General features: G+C 41.4%; 4 protein-coding genes across 7 annotated transcripts in view; 1 reads left to right on the forward strand and 3 right to left on the reverse strand.

Moving 5' to 3' along the window:
• Positions 1 to 1,659: 1,659 nt before the first annotated feature.
• LOC125141032 (interferon alpha-inducible protein 27-like protein 2A) lies at positions 1,660 to 3,000 on the reverse strand. The gene is made up of 4 exons (XM_047812280.1): positions 2,842 to 3,000; positions 2,504 to 2,551; positions 2,198 to 2,359; positions 1,660 to 1,921 (listed from the first exon to the last, which is right to left on the reverse strand). Coding segments are annotated over exons 1-4 (342 nt in total). The 5' UTR covers positions 2,843 to 3,000; the 3' UTR covers positions 1,660 to 1,790.
• Positions 3,001 to 3,587: 587 nt separating this feature from the next.
• On the reverse strand, positions 3,588 to 5,668 carry LOC113655780 (interferon alpha-inducible protein 27-like protein 2). The gene is made up of 4 exons (XM_027166526.2): positions 5,551 to 5,668; positions 4,579 to 4,629; positions 4,112 to 4,273; positions 3,588 to 3,874 (listed from the first exon to the last, which is right to left on the reverse strand). The coding sequence occupies exons 1-4, from the start codon at positions 5,555 to 5,557 to the stop codon at positions 3,642 to 3,644; spliced, it is 453 nt and encodes a 150-aa protein (XP_027022327.1). The 5' UTR covers positions 5,558 to 5,668; the 3' UTR covers positions 3,588 to 3,641.
• A 632-nt stretch (positions 5,669 to 6,300) lies between these two features.
• The window catches only part of LOC113656639 (fibronectin type III domain-containing protein 5-like), a 171,500-nt gene continuing 154,083 nt past the window's right edge, over positions 6,301 to 23,717 (forward strand). For all 4 annotated transcript variants that reach the window (XM_047812219.1, XM_047812218.1, XM_047812220.1 and 1 more), the window contains exon 1: positions 6,301 to 6,400. The gene's annotated coding sequence lies outside the window, so the exon portion shown is untranslated. The remainder of the gene's footprint in view (positions 6,401 to 23,717) is intronic.
• Positions 9,622 to 13,008, reverse strand: marcksl1a (MARCKS-like 1a). The gene is made up of 2 exons (XM_027167954.2): positions 12,736 to 13,008; positions 9,622 to 10,941 (listed from the first exon to the last, which is right to left on the reverse strand). Exons 1-2 carry the CDS (start codon positions 12,802 to 12,804, stop codon positions 10,360 to 10,362), a joined length of 651 nt encoding a protein of 216 aa, XP_027023755.1. The 5' UTR covers positions 12,805 to 13,008; the 3' UTR covers positions 9,622 to 10,359.

Consider the following 23,717-nt stretch of genomic DNA (forward strand, 5'->3'; position numbering starts at 1 on the left):
GAACCGAGCAAGAATCAGGTGCGTCTCCTGTCGAGCCTGACACTTTTCAGTCAATCAAAAAAAGTGGCTACACAACAGCCAATCAGAAGATAGCACTATTGTATCTGGGTAAGATTTAACACAACAACCAATGAAAAAAAACATATTCATTAGAGAGGGTAGTTTCGATGGTCGGTTTAACAAAACCTCAACACGAAACAGCTCGTCTCTGGACGGGACATTGTCCTCGATCGTGACCCTAAAAATGTCTGGGCTTGTGCTGAACTATATCCAAACATCCTGTCCTTGTGTGGTCAAATTCGAACACATAAGGGTTTAATGTAAGTACTTTACTTTATACAGTATATCATTACAAATAATAAAGTAGTCCAAAAAGGCAACACACACTTACAGAGCCGATCCTGACCTCCCTGGGGCCCTAAGCAAAATTCTGCTAAGGGGCCCTCTTACCTGACCCGTGAGCCATGTAAACCATTTGCCACACATTCACACTTGACACCCCACTGCTCCCACTACAAACCTCCCTCCTGTGGCGGGAGAACGTGAGAAAAGACCGAAATGCGTGACTCTTGTCAGCCCTGTGTGTTATTTGGGTGACATCAGTCCGCACCTGTCCGGTGGGGGACGTCGCGTCACTTCCTGGTTTCTTCCTGGTGTGCCTTGACTCTCCCCCCCCATCTGCCACGCCGTGTGCCTTGCTCCCCCCACTTGCCTCTTTTCCCCTGTATAGTTTTTCTTTCTTTCTGTTGTTTCCTTTGATGCTATTATTAACGTAATACATTATAGTTGTACACACTGTGATCCTATGTATATTGTTACTGTTCTTGTTATGCAATAAAAAATGTGCTGTGTGTTGTATTTAACCTCATGTGTTCATTGTCTTATGTATTTCACCTCATGTGTTAATCGTGTTGTGTATTTCCGGTGCGGAATCTTCGTTCTTGGTCTCGTTTGTCATGTCTTTTGTTGTGTTCCAGTTTTGTTTATTTTATTTAATAAACCTGTTTATTTGTACACTATCCTAGTCACAAAATAGTAGTCACAAATGTGACTTTATAATGTTGACATCTAATTTGTACTCAGAAGTATTTCTGATAATAGCTGTAGGGATCTTCAGGGGTTTAATCAGAGCCCTCACCAAAGGAACCTTATGGTTAACATTGATAAGAATTTAGAGTAAATATAATACAGCAGCTATGTTGGGAATGTCAAGTTTTTGAGTGGATGTGCAGGAATAAGAGATTTAGAGGAGGTCAAAACCAGTAAGATAGCAGAAGTTATTCCAGATAAAGAATCTATGGGACTATTTACTCTGAACCGAATGAATCACTTGAACCATGTAAAGTCATGAGGCATATATGGGTTGTGTTCCATCACAGCTTTAACACACCCTCGTCTCCATTGGTAACGGTCACGTGACCATGCAAGCCTCAAAGCCTGTATTTGGAACAAGTCGAGCAGCAATTTAACAACTGATATAAATACATTTTTGTTTGCTATGACGACCTGTGAATTATTTTCTTCTACATGAAACTCTTATTTCATTGAAAATTAAAACAAAACTGTTCACTGAAACCTGCTTCTAATGCATAGTGATGAATTGAATAGTCAGCCATCTATGATTATATAAAAAAATTCAAACAAAGTTCTTCCGTTATCCACATTTTAAAAAATCTGGACAAATGTTATTTATTGTGAATTGTTTTAGTACACTCATGCAAAAAAAAACAACAACAAAAAAGCATGAAGACTTTTGCAGTTCTTTGGAAGAAGTGGCATTTGAAGGGTCCTCAACTTTCTCTTCTTCCTCTAGTGCTGAAGAATTTCCAATCTCTTGGCGATTTGCGCCAAAGCACAGCGCCGATGATCCCGCCTGTAGATGCCACTCCGGCCGTTGTGGCAGCCGTAAAGCCAGCGGCGCCTTGAGAGCAAAAGAGTTCAGAAATCACAAACTACTGAAATAGGTATCTACCAAATTGTCATGTGTCATGAATTCAGGTTCTAATTTTACACCAGACTGATTGGACAACTGGTTGGTTAATTGGAAGTCGATTGCATGACCTGTTTGGTTACTCGGTCTGAGTGGTTAATGTGATCGGTTTATTGTTGGATGGTTGTTTGGAGTGATCGGTCGGTTGGCGCATTTGGCTGCATGTTGGTTGGTTGGACGACTATTTGACTGTATCGATCGACTCACCTACTGACTGAAGAACAGCCACTAAGCTGCCTGCTGCTACTGCTCCTCCATTAGCTACAGCAGCTGATGACATCATACCAGCTGCTATGGAGCCGGCTGTAATGCCACCTGCGGTGAAGCCCACCAACCCGAGTACAGCAGGGGCTAACACGACAGTACCCACTAGAGAAAATACACAAACCCAGAACAAAAAACACAACAACATTGTGTATTCTTTATCCCCTAAAGTTTGTACAGAATCTTAATGTTTATGATTTTTATTAATCCACAGAACATTTGTTTTTAGAACGATCTCCCAGTACTGACCTGTACCAGCAGCCACACCGGCAGTGGCGCCCATCACAGTTTTGAGCACTTTTGAAATAAAGATGTAAAATTTATACAGTATTAATACAGTACAATATGATATTAAAGACACAGACACAACACCAAGATGCTGTTCTATGAGCTAATGCTGTTTTACCGTTTATATGCCACATAAGCTGAAGCTCTAGCAGTTATATCTACCACATAAACTAGAAACTTCCATTTCTATTCGGATTAACAGACTAATAGAAACAAATGGAAATATCTGACATGAAACATTAAAGGTTCAGTACAATCTGCTTTGTAGAAATATCATCATACTGAGTTTTATTACTTACTTTTCACGCTGAAATGTATAAACACAAGACAAAGTGAAGAGCAGCAACCACCGACAACTTGTTGCTCGATTTAACTTCCTCACTTTAGCTGGGAATAAAACCCGCCTCCTGAAGTGTGATTGGTTAATACACACCCGAGCACTTCGCTGATTGGACAGGAAGCTTTTGCTACCACATATACCCCGGTCCAACAGAGAAAAAAAGTGCATTAATTAAAAAGAAAATTATATATATATATATATATATATATATATATATATTACACACACACACACACAGGTCCAATTGTATATGATTGACTAATAAAATCAAACAGTCGATTTCCTCCTTTATCTCCCCTGAAAAGAAAATGCCAAATAACTCGATTATTGGAAAAAAAAATTACTCGATTATTGGGAAAAAAAAAAAAATTCACAAAACAAATAAATCTGGTAGAGAAACATACAGAGTTAAAAATAAAAAAATCCAACACAAGTTTTAATATAGCCATCAGATTTTAGTTATATTTTCTCACAAGGAAAAACTTGTAAAATTAGCAAATACATTTTTTTGTAGTTTACTGTAAAGTAACATTTCTGTGTTGAGACACTGTTGTTAAGAGAGACAAAGTTCTAGCTGACCTACAATCTACGATCAACACCGTGCAGAAGGACCTGACGAATTAATTGACCAATCATACATGTGCACATAATATATGTGGGATTGTGATATATCTGCATAATGTAAAATCTGGAAAAGAACAAATGTCAAGTTTAATGTATGTATTTATTTTGGCACACTGATACAAAGAAAAAAAAACATTAAATCTTTTGCAGTTCCTTGGAGGAAGGGCCATTTGGAGTGTCGTCATCTTCCTCATCATCCTCTGGTGCTGAAGAATTTCCAGTCTCCAGGACCGATAGTTTGACGCTCTCTAGTGGATCACGACATTGACCCTTTCTTTTACGGTCAGAAAACCACCCCAGCACACCGCCGATGACCCCGCCTGTAGACGCCACTCCGGCCGTTGTGGCAGCCGTAAAGCCAGCGGCACCTTGAAAGCAAAGAGTTCAGAAATCAGAAACTACTGAAGGAGGTATCTACCATGAATTCAGGTTCTAATTTTACAGCAGACTGATTGGTCAACTGGTTGGTTAATTGGTAGTTGCTTGCATGACCTGGTTGGTAACTTGGGTCGAGTGGTTAATGTGATTGGTGATTTGGACTGAATCTTTTACTGTCTGTTCTGCATGATGGTTGGTTGGACGAATGTAGTGATCGATCGACTCACCTACTGACTGAAGAACAGCCACTAAGCTGCCTGCTGCTACTGCTCCTCCATTAGCTACAGCAGCTGATGACATCATACCGGCAGCTATGGAGCCGGCTGCGATGCCACCGGCGGTGAAGCCCACCAACCCGAGTACAGCAGGGGCTAACACGACAGTACCAACTAGAGAAAATACACAAACCCAGAACAAAATACAACAACATTGTGTACAACAAGCTTATCTTGAGTAAGAAAACTGTATTAGCCAACGAGCTGTAAAGGCCTGTGACGTTGGCCGGAACTCAACCCATCAGTGATTGTTTTCCTGACACAGTGACATTGAATGTAATCTTTCTGTAAGGTTTAGAGAAACAAAAGTAAGAACACAGTAAACTCTGAATGGGATGCTACAGAAATCCATCTACTACTAGAGTGTTTTGAGAGAATCCACAGAACATTTGTTTTTAGAATGATCTCCCAGTACTGACCTGTACCAGCGGCCACCCCTGCAGTGACGCCAATCACAGTTTTGATCACCTCTGAAATAAAGACGTAAAATGTATACAGTATTAATATAGTACAATGTGATATTAAAAAGACACAGACACAATACCAAGATGTTGTTCTATGAGCTAATGCTATTTTACCGTTTATATGCCACATAAACTGAAGCTCTAGCAGTTATATCTATATTATATAATATGATCCGTTATGGTGTTACACTGATATGACGAACAACTAGTACAATCCGTTTACGATATTACATTAGTTCTGTTCATAATTATTTTTGATCTATCTATTTAGTTTCATACAAATGCATATTGTTTTTGCATCATTTATGATTCAGAAATAAATAAATAAAAAGAGAATATATGGTTTATTTTCAGAATCTAATCCAATCGGAATCATGAACCCAGTATTGTAAGGGTGCTGTGTATCAAAGATGCTGAGGTGACAAAATGATCCGGATCAAATCTCTCTGAATATATATACATGAGTTAAATAATGAGCACCTGGGAATGAAGAGATTTTAGCCAGAAATAAAGCTCCAAAGTTGCTAGAACAGGGCAAAAAGTTCCAGCTCGATAACCTCAATAACCACACCATGATTTCTGTATTTTAGCTCTATGGAATGTGACGTTGTGAGAACCGGTTTGATTGTGAATCCGGTTCATGTTCAGGTTCCTTCCTCACGCGGTCTCAGGGAGCTTTTTTTTTTTTTCTAATCCATTTGAGTTGAATAATAAAAGTACAACACCAACCAACCAACCGACCAACCAACCAACACACACACCACGGATCTGTTTATATATAAACATGCTGCATGTGTTTCAGGGTGGATTCTGTTCGTGAAGATAATTCATTTCCATTTCTATTCGGATTAAGAAACTAACATACTTCTGGATATTCAGTACAATCTGCTTTGTAGAAATATCATCATACCGAGTTTCATTACTTACTTTTCATGCTGAAGTGTCTAAACACAACACTGAGTGAATGGCAGCAACCACCAGGAACAAATGGCGCAGTTGTTGCTCAAACTCACTTCCTATATTTATCTGGGAATAAAATCCGCCTCATGAAATGTGATTGGTTAATACACACTTGAACAGTTCGCTGATTGGACAGGAAGGTTTTAACGCCACATGTACCCCAAAACAATAAAAAATTATATTAAAAAAATATTTTTTTCCCCAAATGGATATATACACAAAAATATATACATATATATATATTTAATCATATATATTTTTATATCATTTTTTTTACATTTTTATTTTTTATTTTTCTATTTATACAATACACAAATTGGTCCAATTATATATGATTGACTAATAAAATCAGCCAGTCGATTGCCTCCTTTATCTCCCCTGAAAATAAAATGCTAAATATGATTATTTAAAAATAATCACAACCCGACTATTGAAAAAAAAAATCACAAAACAAATAAATCTGCTAGAGAAACATACAGAGTTAAAAAAAAAAAAAATAATCCAACACAATTTTTAACATAGCCATCAAATTTTTGTTATATTTTCTCACAAGCAAAAAAACAAACAAACAAACAAAAAAAAACTCGTAAACTTGGCAAATAAATTTAGTCTGTAGTTTATTGCCACTTTTGGTTTTCTCTACAGTTTAAAAGCTCCTAATGTCTGCCTTGTGGGACTTTTAATATGACCATATATGGAGATATGTGGGCGTTCCTTAATGTTTTACTTTTTAAGGTATATTAACATCAGCTGTGTGATAAACTGCAGCTTTTTCTGCGTCTTCGCGTTTTTACGCTTTCAGGAGTGATCACAAAAGGTCAGTTATTTTCTGCATCATTCTAACCAATCTGTACACTTGTTACACCCCATGAAAAGGAGGAAAATATATATTAATAAAAGAGACAAGGACTTGTGCTGTTGTCTGCGTGCTGAGCTGTAATTGGCTGTGACGCACAGCATAGTTCGAGTCAGCTACTCCAGGCAGCCTTTGAGTTCCCCCTACTGGACACTTCTTGAATTACATCTAATTTTTAGTTAACCAACAGAATTAGAACAATAATTAACACCACATGAATTAATCATTTTGACTTAGCTAGCACTCTTTCTGTTGCAGTTAACAAACTGATAATAGTTATGAACTGTAAAAATTAATCATATTGATCTTTTTAAACCACTACACACTCGTCTTTTTTATGATTTAACTTTATATTGTGTGTATGTGAGTAAAAAAGAGGTGACATGATGGACAGTATACTAAGTGTGTAGTGTGTGTAGTAAACTCATGGGATAAATCATTGGCTCTGCAACGTCACTTGTCCTCACACACTAGAATTAATCAAATCATCTTTGTTTAGCTCAAAATATCACTGACAAGTCCAACAGTTTTGGAGTTGACTGTAAATGCTTTTACACTTTTATTTTGTCTCAATAATAGTATAGAAATATTAAAATCTACTCGAGAAATGTGTTGGAAAAGAAGTTAAAATCGGTGTATATTTTTGTTTAGAATTTGTGGCTAGTTTAAAGGTGGGGTCTCCGATTTTTTTTTAGAAATGCTTCAGAAAACAGTTGGGCCGAAAAATAAACAAAAAACAGAACAAACGTGTAGCCAATGAGCAGAAAGGGGCGTGTCTTGTCGATACGGGCAGAGAGAGTGTTCAGTGCGCGTGTGTGACATTAGCAGAAAGCGGTTTTAACATTGACATGGAGGATAAAAACAAAGAAAGAAAGAGAAGAAAGACTTACGATAAGGACAAGAAGTAGGACGTGTTAATATAGGATCAGCTTTCCAGCGCTGGAGAGAACTGAAGGAGCAGGAAGTTGGCCACATATTCACAGGTTGGAGTTTCCCGAGTCAATAACTCCTGAGCTAAACGCTGTTACTACACAAATAACACCTCTTTTCTATCGTAGTAATGTAGAGAGGCAGCTACAACCACGTTTTGTGTAGTAACAGCGTTTAGCTCAGGAGTTATCGACTCGGGAAACTCCGACCTGTGAATATGTGGCCGACTTTACTTAAGACGCCGAGGCGCTTTTTTCCTTCTCGATAGGTGAGTAACGTTGGTTTTGCTTTGTTACACAGAACTAATATATGCCTTTGTCCTTTACATCATTATGCTTGTGTGGCATTTTTGCTTGTTTGTTTATCTACAATCATATTGTTCTTCCCTTCAGCTATGATAAAGACACGTTTCTTTCCGTTACTCGCCTGGGTTACGTATGTATGTGTGGGCGGAGCTATGGATACAGGGGTGGGACCCGTTTGGGTTAGGGGCGTGTTTGTTTTGGTGATTTTCAAATGTCAACATTAGCTTTCAAACAACGTAGACCCCACCTATAATTGAGTGTCCGGGTACTTACTTTATACACACCTGGCAACCAGAGTGACCATAACAGTCAGCCTCATATATGAACACAAGCAAAAATATTAATGAATACCAGACCTGTAATTTATTTAAATTTAAGCTAAAAATCTCTCAAGACACTTATTTTTATTTAACGTTATGAGGTTGGGGTTAATTAGCAGGGTCTGTCTGGTAAAATCTCTCAACTCTATTCATCTCTACTGTGTGTTATTCACCTCGTCAGGCTTCAAACCTGATGCTTGATGTGTTCCAGGGACTGACTTACCTTACTTTGCTGTAATCCACATGAAGAGCATTTTCTCAAAATTTTATTCATTCAGATATTTCTATTTCAGACACGACTTCAGACACTCATTAGTTAAGTTCGCCTTAAAAGCTTTTATCCTCGTATCCTCAACTGGATATTGTTGATTTGTGCCCGATGTGATGGTAACGGTACTGTTGCTTGTCCCAGGCTCTCATTCACACTCTGCTCGCACTGTATACACACTTCCTGCTGGGTGTCTTCACCCTTTCCAGTCTTCTTATGGAGTTTTTTCTCACCTAAATCTATATTTCTGCATTGAGACTCTGTCTGTTGTTAAACGAGACAAAGTTGTATCTGATCTACGGTCAACGCTTCTGGCCGTACAGAAGGACCCTACAAATTAACTGACAAATCATGCATGTGCACATAATTTTGCATGTTTTTTTTTGTAAGAATTTTTTTGTAAGAATATTGCTGAAAACAGGACGAAAAGTCATTTCTTTGTTTCAGTGCCACGTTATTGTACAGTATATTTACTGTAACTCTGCCGTACGAAACGTAAATCCCAAGCTTGCGATCATTAAATCTCTGTGCTACCTGCAACTACATGCTTTAGTAACGATACAATCACTGATTTGAGTGACGTGTGAGTTTCAGATCTAGTAGCTCTCTAAGCTTTCCTCTGATAGCTCGCTTGATTTTGCTGTCTTTTTTTAACACTTTGTTTTACTTTGTTTAAAAATAAGGGAAACTGCAAACACACAAGTTTTTTCACAACTTTGAAACTTTCTACGAGAGCTGTGCTGATGCTCCCATGCACGTGGGTGGAAGAATACGCGTTGTGATGACGTCGTGAAAAAAAAACACGAGTGGACATGTTGGGGGAAAAAACGATTATCCGAGTTTGCTTGATTTTTACGTTAATTTCTGCCAAGACAGTGGGGACGCTCAACAAACATAAAGTTATAGATTGAACCCTTTTTCCTATGACTTTGAAGCTTAAATCTTAACACACTCTACACACTGACATCGTATCTGACTCACAGCTCTTACGCTTGCACGCAAAACGTATTAAACTTACTGTAGTTACCGGATAATAATCCTGCATAATTATCCATTAACGACTAAACGATAAGGACGAGATACGTCACCTTAAACGTACCTTCAAGATAAACGTTAAGGTTTTACTTTTCCACTGCGGTTTATTTGCTCTATCAATCATACCTCCCCCTTTCTTTTCTTTTCTTTTTAATAAAAACACCGTTGAGTAACGACACACGATCTTCTAGATCTAGTTTAAAAAACACACCTGAAAACGATCTAAGCTGCAGGAAAACTGTGGGATTAATCAAGTCAAGCAATTTAATGAAAGTAAAAAAAAGAAAAAGAACCAAATCGGAAAAATCAAAAAAGAAAAAATAATTAACGAGGACATCCGACATTTTATTTGCCCTTGATCTTACAGTAAAACCATTAACATTTGAAAATGTTAGAAAAAAAAGACACATTATATACAAGTGACAAACAAAAAGAATCTGATAAAGCAGTGGTTTTGTACACCTCTACACCGACCTCCGCTAGAGAGACCATGCGCTTCTTGGCTAAACCTAAACCTAAACCACCCCCTCCAAAAGTCTCTGCTCTAAATACTCGCATGTGGTCTCAGGGGTTAAAAACAAACGGAGGAATGAAGATCTTCTAAAAACATACACACACACACTACTTCAAGAGGCTTCACATTGTCCTTTAACCGTCAGCGACGATTCGTCGATTTGCTCGCCTGCCACCGGCATCCAAGACGGGAAAAAAACGTGGGCTATGAGACTGTTAAGTACAATACATTTTTGTGTCGACTGGAAAATATTCCGATGTGTTTGGAGACTCCGTTCCTCCGTGGCACTCCTGATTCGTACATCCACAAGCAGAGACGGAGCGAACTGAACGAGAGAAACGTGACGCTTTTCTTTATCTCACTTTTTGTTGGCTTGTCGTTCTCTGAAGTGACGCCGCTGTAACCTTTATGGAACTTCAATGACGTGGCTCAAGTCTCTTATATATATTTTATATATTTCAATCTTTAAAAAAAGAAAACAAAAAGAAAACAAACAAAAGAAAGAAAAAAGTAAGGAATGAGTGGAGAATCAGTCCGGTCGCAGTAGGTTACTCCGAGGCTGGTGTGGGCTCAGCGGACGTGGCCTCAGGCGTCGCCTCGATCTCGGCAGGAGTGGAATCTGCAGCTTCCTCGGATTTGGCGCTCTCCTCCGTGGGGGTGGCTTCTGCCACAGGGGCAGGGGCGGGCTCCTCTGCTTTAGGCTCCTCCTCTGCAGCTTCTGGAGCAGGTGCTGCCTCTGCTTCTGCCTCAGCCTCAGCAGGTGTCTCGTTGGTCTCGGCAGCCGGCTCCTCCTCTTTGGTCTCCTTGGGGGTGTGGCCATTCTCTTCTGGCGCTGGCGCTGCCTCCGCCCCCCCTGCCGTCTCCTCTGTGCTCTTCTTGTTCTTCTTCAGCGAGAAGCCCTTAAACTTGAACGAGTTCTTCAAAGAGAACTTCTTCTTCTTTTTGACCTCATTGGGTGCCTCGCCCTCGGCTGCCTTGTCGCTGGTTCCTTCGCCCTCTGCAGCCTCTATGGTGTCCCCGGCCTCTGCCGTGTCGTTCGCGGCCTCAGCGGTTCCATTGCCGTCTGACACCGTCGCCTCTCCCTCGGGTTTACCGGACACGTCGCCATTGGTTTTGACATGGCCGTTCTCCTGGGGATGAAAATAAGAAACATTAGATACAGTTCAAGACATCTAACAGCTTACATTTCTGTCACGGTGCCATGTGTCATGACACGAACAACACAAACGAGACGTTCACACACTGCCTTATATTCACATGTACGATCTGCGTTGTGATCCACCATTTCAAGCCAATACTGTTGTGACCTAACGCACAAAACATAAATGGACAAATAACACTGACAAATAGCTCCAGCATCAAAGTTGCCCAAAAACACGGGATGACGATCGGATCTGTTTGCTGACTGGATTTGTATTTAAATGCTTTCTCTGTAAAATCTACCGGCCATGTTGTAAGTGAAAACATGGTCATGAAACGCAAACACAAACATGTGCTACACCGCAACACGTGTTTAGCCACTGACAAATTTACCACCACACACAGCTTTTGTGTTTAATCCTATGCATGTACAGTCCTGACCCGCAGGGGGCGCTGTTTCACAGGCTCTTTTGTTTATTTTCTCCGGTTTTAAAACGCAGTACTCGGCTCTTAACACTAAGCGCCGCTGTTGTTCCAGGATTCAAACGTGAACGAGGAGAACGTGACAAAACAGGGGCGCGTCCTAAAAGGCGCATTAATGGCACCGTGTAGGACGGAGAATCCATTGTTTCATACACTGTCTAGTGTACGTAGAAAGGGAGCAGGGAGGCGTTTGAGCCTTGGACCTCTGGAGATAAACGGCTCGTGTTGTTTAATAACGTGATTTCTTCAATTAAGTGACAATTGTTTGATTAAAAAAAACCGCGTGTGTGTTTAGTACAAATCGGCAGCATTGCTAAGTCTGTAATATACTCATGGCTGGGGATAAGTCAACATTTAAGTGTTTTTTTTTTGGCTAACATTTTATAGATTACATTACATACACACACATATATATAGACACAAAACATCTATAAATGAGCTCCATTGTGTCGAGATCAACCCTCTTACCCCAAAATGGCTCCCTACATCCGTGCACTGCTTGGGGTATCAAATGATGGCGCCCTGCACCCCATGCAGAGCATTACGCACTCAACACCCACCGACTGGGATTGAACCCAAGCCAAAACCACCATCAACCAACCCCCAGACAGACGCCTCGAGCTTCATCATCACCACTAAACCCGAATGAAATGAATGCAAAACGTGAACACGAGAGAGATCGAGAGATGGTGTGTTTGTGTGTGTTGTGCTCCATTTTCTCAGCCGTCACTCAGTCCTGTGCGCGCTTTTGTTCGCTCCTCGGCAGCACGGCGCAAAAAAGCCCCTCATTTGCATCCTTTGCGCTCTTTTGTTCCCAAATCACCCCACGGAGCACGATGAGCTCAGCGCAATGAGAAATGAATCATGACTAACCTGTTCATCAACTCAAAAGCTCATTTTATTTTAGTATAAATACATTCATTTAAAAAAAAATAAAATAAAATCATACAGCATCCTATCATCTCTTCGCCAACAAAAGGTACCCAGGATGGCGGACTATGGTGGCATTTCGTACTGCTGTGTGTTCCAGCTCTGCTTGGATACACCGAATGGATAAGATCCGTTTATTCAGGACAAAACAAACAAATAAACAAAAATCAACAAACAAAAACAAAGCCGTAAAAAGACGCGGAGGGGTTTGAATACAATTTACTCACAATGTACGGAGGAATAATTATACAGATCTAAACCAGAACAACACACTTACATGGACGGAAATAAAAGAGAGAAAAAGAAGGGTAGCAGGTAGTTAAAGGTGAGAGACGGGATGTAAAGTGGCCCCATATGGACACATCTTTTACCTGGCCGTTGGTTTTAGCGGCTGCGCTCTCAGCCTCGGCTGCTCCACCCTTAGACAATTGGGCTCCCATCTTCACTCCAAAACCAAAACTGTAGCCAACCGAAAAGATGAAAAGAAAAGACGTAGAAAAGTAAACTTCTCGTTCCAAAGTTCAAAAAAATTCGAGACCCGGAAAGTCCTCTGTTTTTCTTCACTTTATTAAATGAAGTGCGTAAGACGCGAGGTTCCACATCCACTGCGCGTTCAGCAGGCGATCTGAAGCTCGAGATGTCGACGCGTGTATTTGTGAAGCTCAAATATCGCGCGAGGCCCCGCCCACATGGGCGTGGCGAAAAACGTGGGGGCGTGTCTCCTGCCTCTCTCAAATCTAGTGGGCTCAGTGTCAGTTGTTCTAGGTTACTTAGCTTCTGTTCGCTAGTACTTGAGCTACACGATTAAAAAAAAACATTTAAGAGTTATTTCGAGGTTATTTATTTATATATTTATTTATTTGTAGAGATTTTTGTTTTTTTTCTAGGTGTCTATGGCACTAATCTATTTAATTCCACCAGTTCCATAGACTACACATAAGATGGGCTCCAGGTTCTACCAAGGTTCTGTTTGGACTGATGAAACTCTGAGTTTCTCCAAATGTTCTTCAAGACACTTAAAGTATGTTTAATGGCATTTTTAAATCCATATTTGACTCAAAATCGGACGGATAAAAGTCCTGCCGTATTAAAGTGCTTCTACTTAGAACGAGGAGACCTGCGTTCCTTTAAATGTTCTTTTAATAGAAACAATTTCAGTTCGTTCATTTTTTTTTCAAGGCGTCTGTGATGTTATGATTTCATTCCGGTTGTTATCTTTAAGATCTATGTTATCTTTTTTCTATTTTTATTTCAACGCTATTCATATTAACTACAAATTGTTAAGGGTCCCACGTAGCATTAAAAAGGATTCTACCTTGCATAAAGAAGCCCTGACTTTATATAGAAGCTAATTTTAGGAGGGACAAACAAATAAAACAACTGAATATTAGACAAGGAATTGGACGGTTAAGGGTTCTAGCGTATGATAAACTCTGAACTATCTGCTCTGAACAGAAAAACAGAGACTTCCGAGACTTAATATATCCGCCAGGAAAATTCCATCAGTTTCAAGGGATTCGATTTGTTTATTTATTTTTGAAACCGACCATTAGATGATTAAAGGTTTCTTAAAGCGTTCTACTTTAAATGGGGGACAGTTCTCATTCAATAATGTGCGAGGTGACCTTTTGTTCTGAGGGTAAACCCGGCGTGTTTTTCCACACGTCACACCTGAGCGTTGCTTATACTAGATAACTTCTTCTTCTTCTTCTTTCGGCTTTTCCCTTCAGGGGTCGCCACGGCGAATCATCTCTCTCCACCTATCCCTATCTTCTGCATCCTCAACACTTGCACCCACTAGCTTCAAATCCTCATTAATTACATCCATATTCCTCCTCTTTGGCCTTCCTCTTTGCTTCCTGCGTGGCAGCTCCATGTCCAACATTCTCCTACCGATATACTCACTCTCCGTCCTCTGAACATGTCCAAACCATCTTAGTCTGGCCTCTCTAACTTTGTCCCCCAAACGTCCAACATGAGACGTCCCTCTGATGTACTCGTTCCAAATCCTGTCCAATCTTGTCCCTCCCAAACAGAACCTCAACATCTTCAGCTCGGCTACGTCTAGCTCTGACTCCCGTCTCTCCTTCAGTGACACCGTCTCTAAACCATACAGCATGGCCGGTCTCACCACCGTCCTGTACACCTTCCCCTCGATTCTCGCCGATATTTTCCTATCACACAGAACTCCTGACACCTTTCTCCACCCACTCCAACCTGCTTATACCAGATAACAAATGAGGAAATCCGGCTGTACAGTAGAGCGTCTTGTTTTCACGTTTAACTTTCATTCCTATTTTATGAAGATTGTTCGATCTTTTGGGTTCACCTGAGCATTTAGTGCAGTGGAAACTGTTACTACAGATGTGGGATAGACACATCCATGCTGAAATATTCATCTGAACCGATTAGTTTTAGACCTCGACGCTGCAGAGCTGACGGACTACGTTTACGGTCAGGAACTGTACGGATCGGACATATTCCAAAGCCGACGAGGAAAATCCGAGCCGGTTTATTGTTAGAATAAAAGATCAAGCCTTTAGTCAAAAGTGTTGCTGTCGAAACAGGTCGTATTTTAACCGATCATCGGGTTTCGTGCGGTTTTCAGGAACACAAACCTGTTTTATAGGGAATGCAAACAGTTCTTCACACAAGCACACACAAGAAAACAAAACAAAACAAAGTGATGCAACAGTGTAAGATGTTAAAAATCATCTCCAGGTAAACACGAGAGGTCAGAAGTCAGAGGTCTGTGTGGAAACTTCGAGAGAAGGAATGTGAAGAATGACAGAATTCCAACCCGTTAAGTTTGGGATAAGGGGGCGGGGCTAAGGCCTGGTTATACTTCAGCGGAATTGCTTCTGAAAGCTGGAATGATCTGGAAGGATCGGAGCTGTCCATCAAACAAGAGCGTGGGGCTGTGAACCAAAATCGAATCATTATCTCCTGGATTAAATGATTACATTTTTTGATTTGCGTCGTGCAAAAATGTAAAGAAGATTTCACTTAGATGTGTTTGTCTTTCACGTTCTCTACATCCGTCTGGAAATGAAATAAAGAATAGGAAAACAGACGAGTCCGACGTGTAAGGAAAATGAAGCGGTGCGACGTTTTCCTTTGTTGTTTTAGATCCATTTAACCAACAAATCTGTCTGTGTTCTCCTTCACCTTGTGTGTGTGTGGAGTTTGCATGTTCTCCCCGTGCCTCGGGGGTTTCCTCCGGGTACTCCGGTTTCCTCCCCCGGTCCAAAGACATGCATGGTAGGTTGATTGGCATCTCTGGAAAATTGTCCGTAGTGTGTGTGTGTGTGTGTGAGTGAATGAGAGTGTGTGTGTGCCCTGTGATGGGTTGGCACTCCGTCCAGGGTGTATCCTGCCTCGATGCCCGATGACGCCTGAGATAGGCACAGGCTCCCCGTGAGCCGAGAAGTTAGGATAAGCGGTAGAAGATGAATGAACGAATGAATGAATCTGTCTGTGTTTATGCTCAAGAAAAGAGAAGGTACTGAAGTGATATTTTGTGGTGCCGGAAAAGAGAGTCGGCTTGGTGCAGAACTACCCTGTACCCTGAGAGACGGCGGCACCAGTCGAGCAGCGCATGAATATAAATAAATAAATAAAAATCACAGAAAATATTAGAAAGTTTCAAATTGAAACGTATCCTCATCTGGGTGAGCCATGTGATTTAAAGAACTCCCTGAGATGACATGGGGAAGGAACCTTGAGAGGAACCTGGCTCAATAGGAAACCCCTCCTCATCTGGGTGACACCAAAGATTGTGTGTGATTTATTAACCTTTTTGTTTTTCTGTGTTAAGCCAAGTGGAGTCGAGTAACCAGGAGCTCTGTGAGCAATTTCTAAATCAGGAGCTTCGGCGTGATTTCTGGGTTAATTACAGATTGAACATGACCTCATTTTCTGAACTCGGGCCTGAGGACAATTTCCAGACTTTCAAACCTGTAGGATTCGCATGTTGCGTTTCCTTCGGATTTCGCAAGGCGGATTCAGAAATCCTGAGTCGTAAAACGTTTTGGTTCGAACATCATTTCGTCAGGACTGGACTTGCCCGAGCGAGAGTTTTCTCCTTGTACAGTAATGTGAAGTGTTCACTGAAGGCACCTCTCAAGAACAACTGTCTACATGTTAGCATTTTGGACTTGAGCCAACTGACACAAAGCTTTTACAAAAGACAGGTTTGAAATAAGAACGGAGCGCAACGCTGCTTCCTGGACTCGCTCGTATCAATTGTTGTGCGTTTAACAGGAGAATACAAGGCAAGACAAGTTGAGACAAGCCACAGACCCACAGGTCCTTTACAGATTGCAGTTAGATAGATGAAGCAGAACCTCCGTGTCGGGCTCGTTGCCTATAGGGACTCTGTTTACGGAGAGCAAAGAATAGCATCAGTTCTCTGGAATCTTATCACTGTGTGTACTGCAGAGTGGCTAAAAGTCTCCGATTTCTTTACGCAAGAAAAGCAAATAAAGAACAAAATGACTTTTTAAAATTCTTCACTCAAGGTAAACAAAAACAACAACAAAAACAAATGACTCAAAGTATGTCGCAATCATCCGAGAAAGTTTTAGCAATGTGGGAATGTACGGTAGGAAAGTAACTGGTTAGCTTAGCTTCTCAGATGTTCTGCTAATCAGCTCCTGATTAACTGTCATCCAAACCAACTGGCTTAATAAAGATAATATTTGCTGAGCGATAGATGGGGCGGAGCTTAAGTGAAATTTGATCGGCCGCCGCGGTAATATAGCGAACACTCGCTAGCTATTAGACAAACGTGCGAGAGAAAAATATCCGAGGCATACGAGCTAACGTCTTAGCTTCTGCCGAGTCTAGTTCACCGATCAAATGTTGAAATAAAATTTTAGCATAGAATTATGTTTCGTTTGCTGGAAATGCAGCGGCGACTGTAAAAGCCACGGCGGAACAACACTGAAGTCTGAGAACGGAGTCACACCCCCCCTGCCCTCGATTCACTTCGCCTCTATAGTCATTTCACACATAAAGGTTTTTCTGACGATCATCCCTCAAGTGGGAACTGTGAACGCTCGAATGTCTCGTATTCATAACTGATCCCTAACCCCTGCCCTCCCCTGCCCTTCCCTGCCCTCCCCTGCCCAGCCGCGAATGAAACACAGACCCTCTCCGGCACTCGCCGTGGAATCTAAGGAATGTTTCAGCCACCCACAGATCTCCGTTTCCGCTCGAATCGTCCCTAAGCCGAAGAGCAAGCAACATCTGATTCCTGCCCCCCCCCCCCACATCAAAACAAAAAAAGGGTGAGGAAACGATGGGCGTAATTCTGAGCACAGCGTAGAATGAGACACATCTGATTTCTGCTCTAGCTGCGGTTCAAGGGGCGAAAAAATCATAACCGACGTTAATAAAATCGCCACTTAAACTCTTTTTTTTAAAAAAAATCTTAATCTGTTAAATAAATTGAATTTACTCGCTGTATTTATTGCCAACTTCCTTCTGCTCAAAAGAAATTCCTGCAGTTTTTCAGTTCCTAGACAAGTCCAACTACGACCGTTTATAAATTCCTAGCCTAGTTGGTTAGCTAATCGGATCCCAGTCAGTGCAAATAGTAAATTCCTCGCTGAAGTCTTGGCTAAACTGCCCTCAGTCAGTAGCAATTTTGCACTTCCTGCTAAATCAGTAGGAATTTATGAGTTTAAATTCCAAAAAAAAAAGAGTAATATTTCTAGCAAATTATTTCTATCTCAGATTGACGTATTTAGTTGAACCCTGAGGTAAATCGGTCTACATTCAGTCCTTACTGGTGTTTGTTTATTTCAAAACCGCTACAAAATGGACCTTTCTGGCTAACGTTAAAAGTCAAGGCTACGTTGACGATTCTAAGCAAAAATGTATACATACGAATTATTTTTAGCTAAATTAGCATTAGTTATCTATCATCTTATTATAAACCAACTCATTTAAACAACAACCAGAGCAAACACGACGTGTGTAAGTGTGTGTGTGTGTGTGTGTGTGTGTGTAGTTTTAGAGTTTCAGTCATTTTGATGTACCGCGATGGTGAAATGTATTCAGCTGCTGGAGTGAACTGCACCTGGGATCTGGGAGTGTGTGTGTGTATGTGTGTGTGTGTGTGTGTGTGTGTGTGTGTGTGTGTGTGTGTGTGTGTGTGTGTGTGTGTGTGTGTGTGTGAGAGAGCTGAGTGAAGTGTACAAGTCTGTCTGGCAGTGTGGAGCTGCAGTGTTAGTGGGTCAGTGTGCCAGCAGTGGCTCTTCATCAGCACAGTCACGTACTACATCAGTACTACTCTCTCTCTCTCTCTGTCTCTCTCTGTCTCTCTGTCTCTCTCTCTCTCTCTCTCTCTCTCTCTCTCTCTGTCTCACACTTACACACACTCTGTCAGACAGAAAGGGGAACTGGAGGCTTGCTTATGCCGTGGCAGTGCAGTCAATACAATGGAATTGTGTGTGTGTGTGTGTGCGTGTGTGTGTGTGTAGGTCAGACACAATTATGTTTGTCTCTCTAGCATTTGTGTATTGGTGCTGTAGACTGTGAGCGATTAGATGAATCTACTCATTCTCAGTACGCGCATCTAGACTACTCCGTACACTTCACTCTCGCATCTACTCAGCTACTCTGCTGTAGCACTAACAGTCTCGCGATGCACGTACGAGAGAGACGCCGAGGGACGCGCTGGCGAGCGCGCGCAGAGCGATAGCGCGCGCGCGAGGACCGCGCGCGTCTGTATGACTCTAGCTCGAGAGTCAACATCTCGATCTCACTCTATCTCTATGAATCTCGCGCGCTCTGGTACGCGATCTATATCTATAGTCGGACATCGTTCTGAGATCTCTATGATGAGAGATCTAGAGAGATGCGAGATAGAGAGGACTATAGACTAGAGTCTCGTATCTGTGACCTATCTATCGCTTGACTCTTTCTCTCTCTCTCTCTGTACCTCTCTCTCTCTCTCTCTCTGTACCTCTCTCTCTCTCTCTCTCTCTCACTAACACAATTTGTCCTTGAAGCTAGGGAAAGCGCTGCCCTTGTGTTATGAAGAGAATGAGTAAACGAAAGAAGGGAGATAGGATGAGGAACACACACACACACACACACACACACACACACACACACACACACACACACACACACACACACACAAAGAACGAGAAAGGGAGAAAGAAGCCTTCCATCTTTTCATTTAATGATTCTGTTGCCGTTTTGTGTTTCTCACACATCTGCACATCTTGCATGGTGGTTGTGTGTGTGTGTGTGTGTGTGTGTGTGTCTCCCCATGTGTGTGACCCAGTTTCACCCCTCCTGTTTTTCCTCCTACCCGAGATAAACCTCCCCCCACTGGTTTACAATAACAGGAGGGGACGGAGAAAAAGAAATGGCTTCACACGAAGCTCTCAGCAGCACTGCGAATCTTTAACGCGGATAAACACGTGAGCCGCGTTAGCGCGCGGCGACGGGGCGACACGAGGACACGACAAATGGCGTTTTTTTTTTTTTTTTTAATAAACAGCAAGGTCAAAAGGACAGCCTGTGTTTTGGCTACAGAACCGTAATCATAAGCAGCCAAGTATGAGAGTCTCTGTTTTTATTTAAATATCAGTCAGGTAGAAATGATATCAATCATAACACCCGAGGGTCAAGACACAGAAGTGGGACGGCGAGGCCACGAATATTTACAGATATCTCTAAGGAAAGTCTCGAGCAGATTTTCCAGTTTCATGGAAGGAGTCTCCAGTCTCAGAGTCTCCAGTTGTTGTTCAGCACAAAGACGAGCGTTTTATTCCTTAGTTCAGAATTCGACCGTAAGTCTAGATCTCTTCATCGGATGAAATGAAATTCTCACGTGTTTTTATGAAGTATGTCCACGTATAAAGTACAAAAAGGATCCTATACGCAATGAGTGTAGCAGAGAAACAAAGCTACCTGTGAAAGCTGGGCAGATAATCAATGGCCCCGACATCCGAACAAAGGACATTAGGGACGGAGTAGGAAAAGGAGGAGGAGACGAGGAGATGGAAAGGAAAGAGGTGGGGAAGAAACGAGATGAAAAGAACAGACTGACCTTTAAAGCTACAATCAGGTGCTGATTAGAGAAGGATTTAAAAAAAAAAAAAAAAAAAAAAAAAGGCAACATTATAGCATAGATAATAAAATAATAAAACACCGTTCTCAAAGTCTGGAGTCTGAAATGTAGCCGAGGGCCAAAACTTTTGGATCTGTCTGTATATTACCGGAAATCACAACCTTTTATCGTCTTTTGTTTTTATCGTTTATGTATTCATTAGCCTGTTTATCTGGTCGTTTGAATGAAATGAATTTAGAAAGAAAGAGAAAAAGAACGACGTATCTAATGAAGGATAATCCGAATAAAAACGATTTTAAACGACCCCTAAAAAAAAAAAAATAATAGAATTAACAAGAAAATACAAACAAACAAAAATACTATAATCACATTACAGGATAAGATTTACTGATTACAGGAATCCAGTAATCTCTCTGTTCTTTTCAGTGCAATTCATCACGTAAAGTTTGTGGGCTAATTATACTAAGCTAATTTAGCTAAGCTATGTAGTCTTTCTCTGCAGCTAAAGATAAACAGTAGCTTAAAGGTGGGGTCTCCGATTTTTTAGAAATGCTTCAGAAAACTGAGTCAGGCCGAATAGTAAACAAAAAAACAAAACTAACGTGTAGCGTGTCTTGTCGATATGGGCGGAGAGAGTGTGTGACATTAGCAGAAAGCGGTATTAACATCGACATGGAGGATAAAAACAAAGAAAGAAAGAGAAGAAAGACTTACGATAAGGACAAGAAGTAGGAGGTGTTAATATAGGATCAGCTTTCCAGCGCTGGAGAGAACTGAAGGAGCAGGAAGTTGGCCACATATTCACAGGTTGGAGTTTCCCGAGTCAATAACTCCTGAGCTAAACGCTGTTACTACACAAATAACACCTCTTTTCTATCGTAGTAATGTAGAGAGGCAGCTACAACCGCGTTTTGTGTAGTAACAGCGTTTAGCTCAGGAGTTATCGACTCGGGGAAACTCGACTGTGAATATGTGGCCGACTTTACTTAAGACGCCGAGGCGCTTTTTTCCTTCTCGATAGGTGAGTAACGTTGGTTTTGCTTTGTTACACAGAACTAATATATGCCTTTGTCCTTTACATGATTATGCTTGTGTGGCATTTTTGCTTGTTTGTTTATCTACAATCGTATTGTTCTTCCCTTCAGCTATGATAAAGACACGTTTCTTTCTGTTAGTCGCCCGGGTTACGTATGTATGTGTGGGCGGAGCTATGGATACAGGGGTGGGACTCGTTTGGGTTAGGGGCGTGTTTGTTTTGGTGATTTCAAATGTCAACATTAGCTTTCAAACAACGGAGACTTGAGGTACATTAGCTAGCTAGGTAGGTAGCTAGTGAGGAAGATTCATCAAATCTTCTTTAATTGGTTTCTTTATTTTGTTCCGAATGCACTCTGGATATTTAGCACACAACTGCGAATTCAGACTGAGGTAAAGTAGCTAGCTAGCTAGTGCGGAAGCCCGAATAGAACTTTAGCTTAGCTAGCTGACGCTATAATTTTAACACATTGAAAAACAAAGCCTTCCTGAATCGTGTCCTTCTGGATTTATACGGGAAAATGTTAGGCAGAAGTGAAGCCTGCGCATGAAGCGATACAGGAAAGTGTCTCAAGGCAAACGGTCTCGTTTACAGGCGACACATCGGCCGCTAAAGCAGCGAGGAGTCGAGTAATAGAACTCCGAATTTCTGAGCCTTATGTAAATGTAGCTCGGCGTATGACATTTGACTTGCACGCCACAAACCCGCTGCCTACTCGAGTGTAAACTGCAGCACTCCGTCATCGATCCCTCCGCCGTACGACAGGAGCAGAAGGAGAGGCACGTCGCAGCTGGGGGAGGGAGGTGGAGGGAGGGAGAAGTGGTGTGGCAGAAGGAGTGGAGTGGAGCGGATGTGTGTCGGGGAGAAGACGAGTAACCGAAGAGGATAATGTGTGTGACCCCATGACCTTTAAGTGTGTGTGTGTGTGTGTGTGTGTGTGTGTGTGTGTGTGTGTGTGTGTGAAAGAAAATCTGAACACATGCATATGAATCACATTATTGCCTCGAATCCTGGATGCCGCTGTATTAAGGATTTACGGATTACACCTACGAGCTTTAAAACACACACACACACACACAAACAGCACACCACACACCCACACACACACACCACCACACCAACACACACACACAAAAAAAAACGTTATTATTTAAAAAAACAATTGTTCAATCTTTGGATATTAACAAACCTCTATTTTTATACGCTGCATGCGTATTAATAGCTCTACGCCTCCCGCTCCTCGACTCTGATTGGTCAGAAGGTGTTTGGTTCGTTTCCCCGTGACAGGAGATCTGAATTACGATAATGAACTCCTCTGACACTTATCGTTTCCATAGTAACAGGGATTTTACACAAGCGGCTTTACAAAACACGCGAGCAGGCGTCGATATGGAAAGGATGTAGAACATTAAGAACAAATGTAAAAGAAAAAACAAACAAAACAACCTTGGTTCACTAACCGGATATTATGCATAAGTATTGGTACCCCTCTGTGGAAAACGAACCGTCTAAAATTCAGTGTCAACAAGATCGTTTCCTTATACTACCTGTGAACATGGACACGCTTTGATGTCCACACACACACACACACACACACACACACACACACACACACACACACAGTCACATTTTATCTTGTCGCCTTTTCTATAACCCTTTCTGTATCTGTGCTATTAAATCTTTCTGTTATTACCTAAACACTACCCCCCACCCCCACACACCACAGGGATAAAGTATCTCGTATTAAGGATTCTGTCAGTTACTGCCCATTGTTATTAGACCCGGAATAAAGTATCACATGTAACCCAATGGATTTGTCTTCCTGGTCCAATACGTAAAGTTCTTATGTTTCACCCTCTTCTTTTTTTCCTCACTCTCACATGCAAAAACACACACACACCAACATCACACACACACCTCCCTTTTCCCCCAACAAACAGTCTCCTTTGATTCCAGGCCCTGCTTTTGCGCATCCTGTACACCTTCTCGTTCTCACCATTCTCAGTGAGCTAAATGAAATTTTTCACATGCAGTCACAGTTTCACCAGTGGTTTTTTTTTTTTTTTTTTTTTCCTGTGGGTGTGACATTTTGTGTGTGGGTTCGGTATGATATTGAAAAGACTAGACTGGAACTCACCAACCCCCACAGGAGAATATGGACCCCGTGCCGAGAACGGTTTTTTTTTAGTGACAGTACCATGGCCCTAGGGAGAACGTGTGTGTTT

This window comes from Tachysurus fulvidraco, chromosome 4, assembly GCF_022655615.1.
Source record: "Tachysurus fulvidraco isolate hzauxx_2018 chromosome 4, HZAU_PFXX_2.0, whole genome shotgun sequence".
NCBI classification, from domain to species: Eukaryota; Metazoa; Chordata; class Actinopteri; order Siluriformes; family Bagridae; genus Tachysurus; species Tachysurus fulvidraco.

Bases quoted from the DNA above. Each gene is read 5' to 3' on its own strand.
- LOC125141032 (XM_047812280.1), bottom strand. The intron at 2,360-2,503 runs GTCAGTACTGGG...TATTTTCTCTAG, and splicing joins CGGTGTGGCTGCTGGTACAG to TGGGTACTGTCGTGTTAGCC. The intron at 1,922-2,197 runs GTGAGTCGATCG...TTTGCTCTCAAG, and splicing joins GGCTGTTCTTCAGTCAGTAG to GCGCCGCTGGCTTTACGGCT.
- LOC113655780 (XM_027166526.2), bottom strand. The intron at 4,274-4,578 runs GTCAGTACTGGG...TATTTTCTCTAG, and splicing joins AGGGGTGGCCGCTGGTACAG to TTGGTACTGTCGTGTTAGCC. The intron at 3,875-4,111 runs GTGAGTCGATCG...TTTGCTTTCAAG, and splicing joins GGCTGTTCTTCAGTCAGTAG to GTGCCGCTGGCTTTACGGCT.
- marcksl1a (XM_027167954.2), bottom strand. From the start codon at position 12,804: ATGGGAGCCCAATTGTCTAAGGGTGGAGCAGCCGAGGCTGAGAGCGCA. The intron at 10,942-12,735 runs GTAAAAGATGTG...TTTCATCCCCAG, and splicing joins CCGCTAAAACCAACGGCCAG to GAGAACGGCCATGTCAAAAC.